The following is a 14,794-nucleotide window of genomic DNA, read 5'->3' as shown; positions in this document are numbered from 1 at the left end:
ATTCAATTGCAGCATTATGACAAGCATCAGTCAATCGCTCAAGAGAGATTTGCCATTGGTGAAGTAGTCAGTTGCATAGAAAGTTCTGATAGTGAGCAAAAGTGTTGTGAGTTTGTTTTTGTTTCTTTTTATTTGCTCAGACTGCAACACTAAAAGTACATTTAGCACATCTCTACATATTTTATGGCAGCCCTGCGATAGTTTCAGTTTCCAACCAACATAGCAAGCCAGTTGTCCAGCTGTCAATGCAATTAACTTTTACTTTTAAAACAAAAACATAAAATTCTATTGAGCTAATGTAAGTTTGTGCTACTTTCAAGCAATTATATTTTAATAAATAATCCATGCGAGCAGGAGTTATCTTAAAATGGATCCTGGACTGACTGCAGATCCGGACTGTTGGTACTGTCGTGAAGTTGAGGCAAATTCCAGGCGAGCGAGACGCATGCGAGCCATAAAGAATTTCTTCAATTCAGTGCGGTCTGTGGTGGAGGCACTGGGACTTAACAAATCAATTTTGGAGGTGATTATGATTTTGCTGCTGATGTATCTCATACCGGACAGCCGCTGGGCCTATGTAGTGCTGGCCTTGTCGATTTTTAAGGAATATACGCGCTTCAAAATTCTGATTGCTTGCTATATGCTCTACATGTCCTTGCCCACCATAATCATCTGGATGCGCGTACTGTATGAATATTGTTTCCTCTGACTATATCACTATCATTACTCTGACTATCCTCGAAATGCAGAATATTGAAACTTGCAAGTGTAACAACAATAAAAACGTAGCTGCATTAATATGCAAATTATATGCATTCAAGAATAAAATATAAAAATTAAATGCAAATAAAACAAGTGGACAAATTAAAGTTGGGCGCCAGCAGCTTTTAGATACAGTTTGACTAGGGCATCGCATTGTTTTTGGACGGACGGACATGGCTATATCGACTCAGTTTGTCCTGCTGATCAAGCATATATACACTTTATGGGGTCTGCCACGTCTCCTTCTCCCTGTTCCATTTTTTACAAAAACGTCAAAGTGTATAAAAATGCAGTTGTTTTATTAAATAGTAGAATAGCATAGCAGTGGCCTCCAGGCCATTTTAAGTGTGTCTGGCCTGTTATATTTAGTTAATATTTGCAAGCTTTTAATTCTGTGACTGAAAAAATATAATTCAATAATTTGAGTGACATTGCGAAACTTTATAAAAAATATGCATAAGTGAAATAGTTTTTTGATTTGCTGCCGTGGCTGCTGCAAAGCTTCGGCTCGTGTTATGCTTTGGCCAAAGGCTGATTACAATCTTGGAAAGAGAAAGTGAGAGAGAGAAAGAGAGTGCAGCTTTCGTTGTACGCTTTATGCAATCAGCTCGACTGGCGTTAGCTGATTGCCAAGGCGCTCGAACGAAATAACGAATTATGTGTTGCCATAAATAAATATGTACGTGCCTATGTGTGTGCGCCAGTGTTGCCCGCTTAGCCTTTTTCCAGCTAGATTGCACTTTAGGTCTATCGAAAAGTTAGACAATTAAATTTTGTAATTTATTCGCATTTTTTGTATGCTTAGTGGATATTATGCAATTTCAGCAGGTTTCCTTGGCTGCCAAAAATATTAATAAAAGCATAGTTTTGTTGACAAATGTTGAAAGAGTAGAGCCACACCAGCAACTGAAATAGAGCAGAAAGAAATAATTTAAAAACTTCAAAAAACTTGTTAAATGTTCATATGCATTCAATTTATTGATTGATTCATACATTGATATTGAACTATAATATAATTGATAGCTGCTAATTATGCTAATGCTATTGTTAGCTTACAGTCTGTCCTGCTTCTGTTTCTGTCTTTTACTTGACTCACTTTTGAGCCTGATCTATCCTTTTTCCTTTTGTGTGTCAATTCTGCAGCAACACTGACAAGACGGAAGCTGGCTGGCTGCCTTGAAATTGAATTGAGAAGACGTTGCCACATCCGCTCGTCCGCAGCTGCAGCTGCAGCTCCAGCAGTGTGGCAAGTGGCAAGTGGCAGTAGCGACATCGTTGTTGTGTCTTCATTATTGTTGCAATGTGTGTTTGTGCAGAATTTCGCTCGCTTTATTATAAGCAAATAAGAAAGAGAGCTGCTGCTGCCGCCCACGGCCACGCCCACGCTTTGACAATGATACGCTCGCTAGCCCCATTATGCAGAGAACCTGAACCGGAGCGCCCGTTCAACGGATGCTGTCCACCCCCAGCACGCAGCCCACCCACAGCCCCACGGCAGCCGCCTCAGCTGCATTGGGAATGGCACAGCGGCAGCGAAATATTGTCGCATGCAATAAATGCCAAGCATCCGCTGCGCCAAGCGACAAGGACGCCAGCGACGACGATGACGTCGACCGCCATTATGGCCAGAGCGCCATTTTGTTTTGCCACAGCGATCCGCCCCAGCCCCAGCCCCAGCCCCAGCCCCAGCCCCAGCCCCAGCCCACTTCTCATACGCATAGACCCATGGGCCATGCAACGCGAATGCGATAAATAATGCAGCTTGGCAATTGCCGCTGTCTCTAGTTCTCCCTCTCTCTCTATCTCTCGCTCGCTCTCTCTCTCTTGCTCTCACTTTCTCTATCTCTGTTGCCTGCCTTGCGGCTAGGCTGGCATTGAGAAACACTTTAAGCCTCGCTGCCTGCGCTTCCGTTTTCACTTTAAAGGTGCGCCAGCTTAACTGCCCTGCATTCGCTCTTATCAGTCTCTCTCGCTCTATAAAAATATGCATACAAATATTGATGGCCTTATATGTATGTGTGTGTGTGTGAGAGAGAGAGAGAGAACAGCGAGTGATAAAATTGAATTGTGTGTGGGATTAAATTGAATTTTTTTAACCTAAATTACAGCATCATTTTTTTATTAAATCGCGCATTAAGTGAAAGCTTACGATTGCCATTCAGGGCTGAATAATAATTTAATATTTTTGCAAGACCTTGTATTGCAATTGCTTGAGTGCTGGCTGTTTAAAAGAGATTATAAAACAATTTAAATTGGCTTCAAATAAACTGTTGCTCTTACTTTTCGCTCATATTAAACTATTTGCGCTCATTTTAATTCAAATTATTCTTATAGCTTAATCTGTTTAAATTAAAATAATATATATAAGTAGAGATATTTTCACGTAGCAAGCAATTCGATTATATTGTATATAAATTAATTAAGTACGCTAGTATCAGTTTATAAAGTTTACCGTTCGATATTTCGAGCTGCATAAACACAAAATTTATTTATTTAATGTCAAGTATGGTAAGAGAAAATTATTACCAATAATGAAGCAATACTATATGTATTTAAAATTAAATATTATAAAATTACAAATCGTTTTACTTGATTTTATTATTTTATTGCATTATCAGAAATAAAGATAACAAAAGTTGTTCACACATAAAATTAACAAATGCAAGTGTACCAATCATATCTTGTGAAAAATAGCATTTAAAATTTAAAATTGATTGAAGCAAAATATTACAAAATAAACGCAACATAATTGAATCAAACAGTTTTATTTATTTTTTTTAAAGCCAAGAATGTTTCTTTATTTAAAACAGCAACAGAGTGAGATAAGCAAGTAAGTATGTCATTATTTTCTTAGCGCTTAGCACTTAGCCAACAAAACACAGAGCAGCCCCCCGCCGTCGCTGCCTTCCCCTTGCGCTTTGGCAAGCTGTCAGTGTGTCGTGTGCTTTTCATTTAAATGCTTTATTGTCACTTGGCTTCGTTGCTTTGTCTGTGCTTGGCGTCTGTTGGCTGTTTAATTAAAACATGAACTAAGGCATAAACAATGAATAATTCACAACATTATGCTGCTAAAAGCGAACTTTAAAAGGAATGTGAGAGCAGTTTATGTGTCTAACTGTGTGTGTGTGTGTGTGTGCTAATGTGTTTTGTTTAAAAATGTCGCTTGCGGCTTTGCAACATTTATGCAAATTTTACAGCACGCTTTTAGGCGTTGCTTTTTATTTTTAATTTTCTTATTTTTATGAAGTTGCATGTATATGCGATACAAGATTTATGAAATGAAAACTGTTGCTTTGCATCATTATATTCTATATATAAGCTAGCTTATATTTTATTCAAATAAATTTGAGCGTAAAATTCCGCGCATTGATCGCCCATCCGCAGCTGCTGTCTATATATAAAGCTGCCAGCCAATCATACCGCCACCCCCCTTAATTTCACACACACACACATACGCACACTGGCATGACAAAGCGAATCACTTGCCTTAAAGGCTTCAAAAGCAATTTGTATGAAATTTTGGCATCGCACGTAGAGAGAGCAACTAGAAAAATATTGTGCAGCACCTTTATTATTATTGTACGCTTGCTTTTATTTTATTTTTTTTCTTCTGCTTTTGCATGCGTGACTCAGTGTGTGTGTGTGTGTGTGTTTTTCATTTTATTTTATTTGTTTGTGCAACGCGTATTTTTGCCTCTGTGCCATTTTTAGTTTTGGCGCGTGCGAATTTAATCAAAAGTCAAAAGCACACGATATTTGCGGACAGGATGCGCCAGGACAAGCTCAGTGCGTGTCCCAGCCTCGCTCAGCATACGCATGGGTATGCCCATGTATTTGTATGTGTGTGTGCGTGTGTGTGTACTGACCCACATAAAACCAAACAGCAAACACCAGCCAAATAACTGCGAGCGCTTGCGACGCGTTGAGTTGCGTTCCAAGCACAAAAAGACTCATCAAAAACTCATAAATTTGCAATTTTCGACACATGACAAAATAAATTGTAAACAAAGCTCTGCTAAAGCATGAGCCGGCATCAAACACACACCAAACAACAACAGCAACAATAATAACAACAACAACAACGACGACGGCAGCATGAAAAACAAACATAAAAACAAAAGGCGGCACACGCGGCGTATGAAAATATTTTGTTGAATTGCTGCCAGAGAGTGCACACACAAAAGCAATGAAGCTGCCAAAGCTGATATCCAAAAATTGATGCCATAGCCGATGATACATATGTACATACAAAAATATTAATCTATATGTATATGGACGAAGAAAAAGAAAAACATAAACAATCTAATATGCATTTAAAAAAAACAAAAGCACACATGCAAAATTGTCTATTTAAATCAATTTTTAGTAATATTTTATATTTTTATCTTTAATACTAATAATTATTATATATAAAATTTAAATTTATATTTTAGGTATAATACATACTAATGCTTTCACTTCTTCTTTTGTAATTTCCACAGTAAAATACAAAATAATAATACTAAAATATTATTTGGCATAATCAAATAAATTTATTTAATTTTTCTTTCAGTAAGCTAACATTTCATTTTATTTGTAACTACAATTCTGTAATAAAAAATAAGCTTAGGCTTTTGCAATAATTTCTATAATATTTTCTATTTTATTTTGATTTATTGTATGCCAAATAAATTAAATTAATTTTAAATACAATCTTTCAAATTTGTAGTCATGCCTGCTGCTCAACTTCTTGCTTTAATTTCAAGTTTTTTATTCTGTGTTTTGTTTGATCAACTTTCGCTGCCTCTTGGGAGAATTTTAATTGCAAAACCGACTTAGTCATGCGGCTCACTTATAGCAAGTGCTATATATATAAATATATATATATATAACCACATGGTGAATATACTGCGAAATTCGACGACGCTCAAATCAAAGTACGTTGTTTGATCGGGTGTGACAAGGGCAAATGCAAATTGAAACCCCACCCAAAATATAAAACAAAAATTAATTGTTAAAGTCAACTTTTAAATGCGCTGCCAGAAAAATTGCAATTGCAGCTAAATGTAATAAATAAATATTAGTTGCTTGTAAGCTATTGATTCATTCAAAAAGTTGGTTTATGAGTCATTAAATTAGTGAGTAATATTGCGGCTTTGAATGAGTATGCTATGAATTTATAATTAGTTAATTTATATATAAAAAAAGTGTATAATGTAGTCGATCTAGCTGCAGTGCTAGCATAATTGTGAGCTAATTATAAAGTGCTGCTAATGACACTGCAATTATAACTAATGCATGCGACAGAAAGCCAACTACGATTGTAATATGCGTATGTGTGTGTGTGTGCAACAAAGGCTAAGTAAATTTAACAGAGCTGCAAGCAGTATAATGTATTATATACTAGTTATCAATCGTAGCTCAGTCGCAGCATCTTTTTGAGTTCAATTCAATTTCATTTAAAAGCGACAGACACAAACGCCAACATTTACATAGTGTGCATGCATATGTGTCTGTGTTTGTGTGTGTGTGTGTGTGTGTGTGTGCATGCATGTGTGTGTATCAAGAGTCGATATCAAATTGCTCCGCACACTGTTCCATTGTCGCAATTGGAATGCATTGAAAATGTTATGACCCCATGGCATGGCACGAGAATGAGAATGAGACCTAAACGGAGACTGAGACTTTGACTGCGACTGAGACTGCGACGCGCGAATGAAAACGACAACTGAGAAATTACAAATTTTGCAATGCGACAACGCGACGATTTGACTTATAAACGTTTTGCAACCGCAAGCATAACATAACACACAGCAAAAAGCAAGCAAAAAGGCAATAAGAAAACTAGAAAATAGTTGAAACAAAACACTAATTAGCGTCGTCAGTGACTTTTGGAATTGCCGGTGCGCCAATTGAACGAACCGTCTAGCATAGTTAGAGTGCTGCTTGCAAATTAAAAGCACAAAATAAATGTATGTAAGAAAATAAAAAACAATTAACACATATTTGCAACCGGTTGGCTTTTCTAGAGCTGACAACAACAATTGAACAGACAGACAGACTTTACACATAATACATAACTTTATCGCGCGCTATATGTGTGTGCATGTGTGTGTGTGTGTGTGTGTGTGCTTTGTGCTAATCTTTAAATTGAAAGAAATCTCAGTGACGCGCCAGAGAGCAGCTTTATGGCAAATATTTTTTAGCCGGCGCTTTCAGTTCTAAGACAGCGCGCTACACGTTGAGACACACACACACACATACATAGACAATAGTTAAATTTTATTGGTCGCAGCAAATAAACCGTTTGATTATTGAAGCTTACTTACTACTCACAAGCGCAAGCTGAGCGCGCGCTGCTCTCATTCCACAGCTGTTATGTGCATGTTAATTAAATGTACGCAAACTGCAAACGCAAATATGCCCGCAGGCAAACGCATGTAAGAGAGGGAGAGTGACAGAGAGACCCGCACCTACAAGGCCAACGCGAAAAAAATTGCTGCTTGATAAGAGCTTATCAGCTTTTGATAGCACACACACGCACACACGCGCTCGCGCTCTCGCTCTTTTTGGCTGACGCTGCTCGGCTTGCGTCACACGCTCACGCGTCGCTGTGCTCTGTTGTGCGAGCAGCGAAAGCAGCGACAGCGCACGCAGTAAACTAACAGCTGTTGTCATAGTGCAAGTGTCATAAGCCCAACGCAGCAGCGGCTAAGCTCAGCTTGCACTCAACAACAGCAACAGCAACAAGAACAACAAGAATAGCAAGAAGAACAAGAAGAAGAACAGCGCGAGAACAAGTGCAATACAAATCCAAAACACAAACAATAACAGTGTCGCGAGCGTAGGCTTTGCTTTTGTATTTAATACTACGGCAACGTGCTAAGCAATTGAAAACAATGTAAATGGTGCATAAAACAACAACAACAACAACACGCATAACAAAACAAAAATAAATAAATAAATACTGTGCTACAACTTGACAAGCAAAAAAAAAAAAAAATATTAAAACGTTTTTTAATAAGTTATAGCGAAACAAAGTGACCTACACAATGGCCAGAGACAGGCTGCCGGAGCTTTTACAGGTAAAACTAACTGTCAATTCATAATAATAAAAATAATAATAATATTAGTTATATTAGTTTTCAAGCGTACATTGATTTAAAGTTTAGTGCTAATGGGAAAAACTGTTGCACATGCTAATGATTAGCATGCTTTGAATAAAGCGTGGGTTCGCTACAGTAGCAACGCGCTATGACGAATGTAAATAACTAAAAATAGATAGAGCTGTGTTTTTCAAAATAATTAGCGTAGCGAAATATTTTCAAAATCTAAGCAACTCAATTGGCATTTATTTTTTTGTGTGCTTTAGCCTTGAAATACTAAAGAATTATTTTGTAATCTAAACTAAAAGTTGCAACTATAAGAACTGGCATATCATAGTTTTTGTCATGAGGCAGCTTAACTCTCATTATGTTTGTGTATATGTGTGTGTGTGTGTGTGTGTGTGTGTGGGAGACACCCTTTATCAGCTAGATTGCTCCGTAGATAAGAGCGATAAATGGGAGTATGCCTCATGCACAAGCTGAGAAGTAGTTCTAGTTGTATTTTTGTTGTATTTTGGGAGAGCATTTTGGCGGCTTACTCAGTTGGCCCGGTTGGCTTTTATTGTACGTTACACAGCAACAGATTGCGCATTGAACTGCCGGCAAAACAAAAAATAAGCGTTAAATAGAAATTGGCAATTTGACAATAGTTTAGTTTGTAGCTAAACCGAATTTCTTTTTATTTTGCTGTTTGCAGCGCTCGCTTAGCGCTAATTCTACATCCTCATCCTCAAATGGTTCGTTGCTGCTGAGTGTCTACAACGCTACCACAGAGACGCTGCAGCACAGCAGCAGCAACAGCAACAACAGCAACAACAATAACAACAGCAGCAGCAGCAACACTGAGAGTGGCAAGGATCGCGAGCGGCTCAAAATGGCGCAACAAGGCACCGATGTGGATGCCATTCTAAATCCGGTAAGCCCTTGCATATTTATTTAAGCATTTCGTTTCGATTTGGCTCATGAATCAGCTGCAAATATTACTCAATCGATCGACAATTGCTTGGCCGACCGCGTGATAAGAAAAGAAACATTTAATGTACTTACGAAAATAAATACGAATTCAATAATACTTTATGCTGACACGCCCAGTCGGCAGCCCTGCAAAAACAAAAACAAACATTCTTGATAAAGTTTAACTTGCCATTGTATGTACTCTCCCCCAACGGATGTCCAACTCTAGAATGTAAAACTTGATGATTCAACTCAGTTACATCGCTTTAAAATGTAAACAAACAATTGAGTTAGCAACTGATTGTGATAAATGAGTATATAAAGAAAGTTCTTAAGGCTATATATAGCATGATAGCAGAGCTGTGTTTGAAAATTGAAATCTCGCATATTGTTCAAGAATGGCTTTATGTTTAATAAACAATTACAAAAACATAATTAATAACAAAAAATCTCTGTTCATACATAAAACAAACAAATACAAATACATATATATTTTTATTTTATTACTAATTCATTTTTGAAGCCAGTTTTATATACAATTTGTCTATCAGATCTCTCAATTTTTTTATTTTGACAGACTAGTTGATCAAAGTAATTAATCAATACTATTCTCTAGTTTTATACTATTATCAAATAATTTTTGCTATAATTTTTTTTCGCTGTTTAAAATTGGATCAATCAATTGACAAATTAATATAAATCAATTAATTTTTCTGCTAAAAAATATGCCCTACATCTTCGATTTAATTAATTATTTTAATTATTTGCTCTGCAATTTTATTTTTATACATATAAGCGCATTGTATTCATTGATTTGTATTTATTATTTGCTAGTACTCGGAAATACGCTATCAACTATCCCAAATAGCGGCCAATCTGGAGGCAATGAACCGCATGTCGCAGACGATAAATCTGCGTAGCTTCAATGGTGAGTGGTGTGAACTAATTTAGACAAGGCAACTAAAGGCATTGACTAGTTAATAAACAGAGAATGAAATGAACGAGCTGCATAACAAGAATCTGAGACTGGGCAATCAGCTGATAGGACGCTTCAAGGAGTTCAAAGCCAATCTGCCGCCCGAGGATGATTACAGTCTGGAGGCGCGAATGAAGCGTACGCTCTTCTATGGCCTATACCAAACCTATATAAATCTGTGGCAGAAGAACGAGGCATTTCTGCAGAACTATGAACAGAAAGTGAAAAAGAATCTGCGCATGCATACAAAAATAAGTAAGCATAGCAAACATAATAATAAATATTTCATTTAACACTAGTCTGCGCTTTTCAGTTAATTCAGAGGCCAGCGAACAGGAAATTGAGCTGCTCATCGAGAACAAAACCACCAAATTGTTTGTGGATAATGTAGGTAGCTTTTTATACTAAGTACGCGTAACTTTTGCTTATAAACCAAGTGCATTTTAGATATTGCAAGAGACAGAAAAGGAGCGACAAACGCTGCGCGATCTTATGGATCGTTTCAATGAGCTGCGAAAGCTGGAAAAGTCTATTGAGGATGTGCATGCGCTCTTCATGCGCATCCAAACGCTTGTCATGGAACAGAGCGAGACAATACAACGTGTGGAGTTTCATGCTCAGCAGGCGTCGCTCTATGTGGACAAGGGCGCAGATGAGCTGGATCAGGCTGAGAAGAGTCACAAAAAGGCGCGCAAGGTTAAATAGCCTAAACACACAACAAATTGAGCAACATTTACTTAAATTTTAAATTTTGTTTTGCAGAAAAAGATAATGCTCATTGCTATACTCCTGGCTGTCGTATTAGTTTTAATCTTAGTTGGTGTTTTCTTGTGATGCACATAAATGCCATTTCCTTCTTCTTTTTTTTTTTGTTATTTTTATTTATATTTAAGTTTAATAAACATTATTTTGCTATGTGTTTTGTTTTTGCCCAATTCAAAATGAAATTCACCTTACGCGCTCGATAGCAACGCATTGCGATAGCTTATCAAGTTCGATAACTGCTCGCTGCGACTGTTGAAATAACATGGAGTCAGCAGGGCGTTTGCAGCGAGGCTCTCATTCGCATGCTTATCGATATGTGACTATTTTGATTTATCAACAACCCTAGTATCGTTAATGTAAACAAAACGTACGCCAATTAAAATATTATTGAAGTTTGGGTGAGTAAATGCAACGCAATACGCTCAATAAAGTGCAATGCAATCAAAATCAACAATATAAACAATGCGCATAAACAAAATAACAATAACAATCCATAAACTGAGCGCCATTTTTTCGCTGGCGTCGAGCAGAAATCGTCGTTGTTTTTCGCTTTTGCGTTCCAAGAAAATTGGAGGCGGGCGAAATTGGGCCAAAGTTAACAGTTGTCTATAATATATGAAAATTGCAGCTAGTTGGCAGCCAGGGGGGAGCCAGCACCAGCGTCAGTGCCAGCCAGTGGCATAAAATGGAAGACAACAACAGCATGTGTAAGAATGTCAAATTTGCAGCCGAGGCGCCAGTCGTTGCTGCCGAGGCAGCGCTCCAGGGCAAAGGTGCCGCGCATCATAAGCTGGTGGCAGTTGCTGTCACCGAGCCCGAGGAGCTGCTGGGCTCGGTGACCACACAGAACTGTCCGGGCACTAGAGCCAGTGCACGCGTCATACAGAAAATGAAACTGGACCTAACGCGTCCAATGACGCCGCCGCCTGCCGAGCGTGATGCAAGCAAAAAAGAGGAGAAGGCGGCACAGAAGACGCCTTCGCAGCTGCGAGCCACAAACAAAACCAGTTGGACGAATTTAGAACGCAATTGTTTTTTCGATGCACTCAATGAATTTGGGAAAGACTTTGAAGCGATGGCCAACTGCATAAATGGCAAGCTCAAGCGGCGCAATACCAGCAGCGATCATAGCTTCAAAACCAAGGAGCAAGTGCGTCAGCATTACTATCAAACATATCATAAAATTGGCAAATACGTGCGCTACTCCGATGGTAAGTTGCAAATGCAAAAATGCATAAATTTCATAATAAACTCATATGTATATTTGCTTAACGTGTGTAGAGCTGAAGAAGCCTGCACAGGAGCTATATACGCTGATCAACTATGGCGAGATGCGACGCAAGCTCCAGTTTCTTACAGAGAAACACTTCATGAAGCTCAAGCAACTTATTTACCAAGGTCAAATCACAGTCCGTTGCAAGGGAAAGAACACACGCATTAAGACGCCCTCCTGCAAGGCGCTGCGACGTCTCAACCAACTTGATGGTGAGTACTCCAGACAGAAAGGTGTAACAAACAGCAATTTAAGGCTGAATGTCAATTGCAGACTCCTTGGAGGACATACGTTTGCCCAGCAAGGTTGAAGTTCTCGTAAGTCCCGCCAATATGGAAGCCTTTGGCCGCGTGCAGTCTCTGGCACAAAATCCACGTGGACGCGTTATAGTGCCACTGCACAAGAAGCTCATTAGCTTCATCAATACCTTTCAGTACAAATGGCGCAGCGCCGAAGCGCGTCTGGCCGAGCAGCTGCAGAGCATCAGCGAGCAGGCGCTGTGCTTTACGCCCAAACCAGGCGTCACCATACATCGACCGCTGTTAAGCATCACAGCCTATTTGAGCAGTGTCAACATCTGCTTGACCGCCTACGAGGAGCGTCTGGGCGTCAAGGTGCGCAGCGAGACGCTGATGAACACGGTGGCCACTGTGAGCAAGCGCCCACGCACGGAGAGCGGCTCGGAGAAGCGTTCGCCGGAAAGCAAAAAGCTCAAGCCGTTAAACAGTCCGGCGCATGAGAAGTCACTGGATGAGCTGCAGGTGAAGCTGGAGAATAGCAGCGGTGACGAGCTAAGCGAAGAGATTAACGAACTGCTGAGCACTCCAACTACAAGTGCAACTGTACAAACTACAGGCGAGGCACAGTCCACTGTCCCACCAGCAACACCAACAGCAAGTGATATGCCCAGCAGCAGCAGCGCTCCCACGCCCACTCCCACGCCTGTAGCTGCCGCACCCATTGCGCCGCCCTCGCGCAGCAAACGCAACGAGGCCAAAGCACATGCAGCTGCTGCCGCCGCGCGCAATTTTCGTCCGCTGCTGAGCGATGAGGTCATCAAGCGCATGCGTCGCGGCTGGACAGTGCTCAATGCTGCCGACATAACGATAGGTGATCTGTATGTGGTGCTTGGTCAGGACTCCAAGCTGGAGCTAGATTACTATTGGTGCGATGCTGAACTAAAGAGTACAACAGTAGCCAACGCCAGCGCCACTACCACTACCACTACTACCACTTCAACTTCCTCTGCTGCTGCGCTGCCGTATAATGTCAACGACTGTGATAATGTGGAACGTGTCAAGGCCATAACGACGTCCACAGTGAGCAACAAACTGAAGCATCTGCTGCTCGTAGCCAATCTGAGCGAGCGTGTGCGCAAGCGTCAATGTAGCTGTGGCCACAGCTGCGATCGCAAACGTGATCTGTTGAGCAAGACGCAGTGGCTCAGTAGCCTGGCCAGCGGTACACCCATGGCAGCGGCTGCTGCTGCCGACGGCAGTGATGCGTCGGTATTTCGCACGCCCATGCTGCCAATGCGTCGGCCCATGACCAGCATTATAGATCCAGTTCGTCAGCTATCCACCGTAAGCGCACACAGCTATATCCATTTGAATTTAATTACACATTTTTGTTGCCCTTGCAGTTAACACGTCAGAAGCTCTCGCGGCACATCTTAGTGCAGCGTCGTCTCTTGCCGCCCGCAACAGATTCCTCACAGCCCTACGATCTGCTTGGACGCAGTCTTTTCGAACCCATTGAACGTGTCAGCAGCAGCAGCAACATCGGCGGCAACAACATAGTCGCCACTCCCTTAAGCAGCAGCAACATCAACAGTGGCAGCCAAATCAGCAGCAGCAGCTCAAATGCTTTACCACTGCCTGAAATCGAATATGACAACGGTGACAATTATGCCAGCGGTCTTGATATGCCCGATCTTAATTTTACGGAGGAAAACAAAGCCCCGCCCACAGCCGCCAACGCCGCCTCCGTTGCCGCCACCGCCACCAGCAACTTGCCAGACCAGGCGGAGGATGAGAGCAACAGTGAGCGCATACTTGAGCGTCTATTAGCATATTTATAAACACATATTTATAAATTTTTTTTATTGCAGCACAAACTTTCTTCAATGGCAGCGTTGGCAGCGTTAGTCCCATGCACCTCCTGCGCGACTCCACATCAAATGCCCGGTGGCTGGAGGAGAATATTAATGATTTTTCGCTGACCAGCTTATTGGGTCATCTGGATGACTTTGATGCCACGCGCGATATACTAGTAAGTAAATAGGATGGACATGCCGAGAATATAATAACGAAATTCGAATCTAATTATTGCTTAATAACCAGTCTACAATTTTTGCTTTGTCTATATGCTCTAAATAGTCTCTATTTCTATTTAAAACAGGACCCTTCTTCCAGCTTATCAGTGATAAGTGAAACCAGCGTCGATTTTCGTCACAAATTTCAGGAGATTTCAGCGTTGCTACAACAACAGGAAAAGGATTAGCATTGCTAAGCCTCGGCAGCTGCAATTTCCTGTCTACATGCCTGCCGACCTTGCGGGTCAGTTGCCAAGTCAGTTGTCTTCGTTGTCCTTAAACCGCATCAAAGAAAAAGTATTCGTATTATTTATTATGCTTACTCAACAATTTCTACAAATTTGTTGCAAATTCCATTAGAGCAGCAGCAGCAAAGAAAACAACAAAACATTAAACTCATTAATTTACAAGCAAACGAAAAAGAATATAGCACGGATATTATTAATTTTAATTTTATATTTTACTGTATGTTTAACCCTCAGCAGAAAACAAACCCCATTAATTATTAATGCATTAAGACTTTGTGATGTTGAAATTTTGTTCTTTCATCTAATTTATCATGTTTCTTAGCATATAATAATAGTATACTGCATATATGCTCGATATTTATATCTCAAATGATAATTCTATTAAGTATTACAACAAAAACGAACTCACATCCTTTT

The 14,794-nt window shown here is 40.0% G+C and overlaps 3 protein-coding genes across 4 annotated transcripts; all 3 read left to right on the top strand.

The window, feature by feature from the left end:
• The first annotated feature begins 201 nt into the window (after positions 1-201).
• Positions 202-828, top strand: LOC108606166. The gene is made up of 2 exons (XM_017996017.1): positions 202-298; positions 355-828. Coding segments are annotated over exons 1-2 (357 nt in total). The 5' UTR covers positions 202-296; the 3' UTR covers positions 710-828.
• A 6,880-nt stretch (positions 829-7,708) lies between these two features.
• Positions 7,709-10,647, top strand: LOC108605903 (syntaxin-4). 2 transcript variants are annotated; one of them, XM_017995716.1, is made up of 7 exons: positions 7,709-7,826; positions 8,545-8,763; positions 9,636-9,729; positions 9,790-10,032; positions 10,091-10,164; positions 10,225-10,473; positions 10,540-10,647. In XM_017995716.1, exons 1-7 carry the CDS (start codon positions 7,794-7,796, stop codon positions 10,609-10,611), a joined length of 984 nt encoding a protein of 327 aa, XP_017851205.1. In that variant the 5' UTR covers positions 7,709-7,793; the 3' UTR covers positions 10,612-10,647. The 2 variants fall into 2 exon arrangements, with proteins under 2 accessions (XP_017851205.1, XP_017851206.1); XM_017995717.1 differs by lacking the exons at positions 7,709-7,826; positions 8,545-8,763 and having other exon boundaries at positions 9,666-9,729; positions 9,779-10,032.
• Positions 10,648-10,912: 265 nt separating this feature from the next.
• Positions 10,913-14,500, top strand: LOC108607028 (protein cramped). Its single transcript, XM_017997617.1, has 7 exons — positions 10,913-10,940; positions 11,171-11,753; positions 11,824-12,027; positions 12,089-13,398; positions 13,458-13,857; positions 13,926-14,086; positions 14,216-14,500. Exons 2-7 carry the CDS (start codon positions 11,228-11,230, stop codon positions 14,315-14,317), a joined length of 2,703 nt encoding a protein of 900 aa, XP_017853106.1. The 5' UTR covers positions 10,913-10,940; positions 11,171-11,227; the 3' UTR covers positions 14,318-14,500.
• The last annotated feature ends 294 nt before the right edge of the window (positions 14,501-14,794 follow it).

Source organism: Drosophila busckii, chromosome X, assembly GCF_011750605.1.
Source record: "Drosophila busckii strain San Diego stock center, stock number 13000-0081.31 chromosome X, ASM1175060v1, whole genome shotgun sequence".
In the NCBI taxonomy this organism is placed as follows: domain Eukaryota; kingdom Metazoa; phylum Arthropoda; class Insecta; order Diptera; family Drosophilidae; genus Drosophila; species Drosophila busckii.
The sequence above is the reverse complement of the archived record's forward strand: the minus strand, read 5'-3'. Positions and strand labels throughout refer to the sequence as shown.

Excerpts from the sequence above, each read along its gene's own strand:
- LOC108605903 (XM_017995716.1), top strand. The coding sequence starts at position 7,794 with ATGGCCAGAGACAGGCTGCCGGAGCTTTTACAG. Across the intron at positions 8,764-9,635 it reads TGGATGCCATTCTAAATCCG|TACTCGGAAATACGCTATCA; the intron begins GTAAGCCCTTGC and ends ATTATTTGCTAG. Across the intron at positions 10,165-10,224 it reads CCAAATTGTTTGTGGATAAT|ATATTGCAAGAGACAGAAAA; the intron begins GTAGGTAGCTTT and ends AGTGCATTTTAG.
- LOC108607028 (XM_017997617.1), top strand. The coding sequence starts at position 11,228 with ATGGAAGACAACAACAGCATGTGTAAGAATGTCAAATTTGCAGCCGAG. Across the intron at positions 13,399-13,457 it reads CAGTTCGTCAGCTATCCACC|TTAACACGTCAGAAGCTCTC; the intron begins GTAAGCGCACAC and ends TTGCCCTTGCAG. Across the intron at positions 14,087-14,215 it reads ATGCCACGCGCGATATACTA|GACCCTTCTTCCAGCTTATC; the intron begins GTAAGTAAATAG and ends TATTTAAAACAG.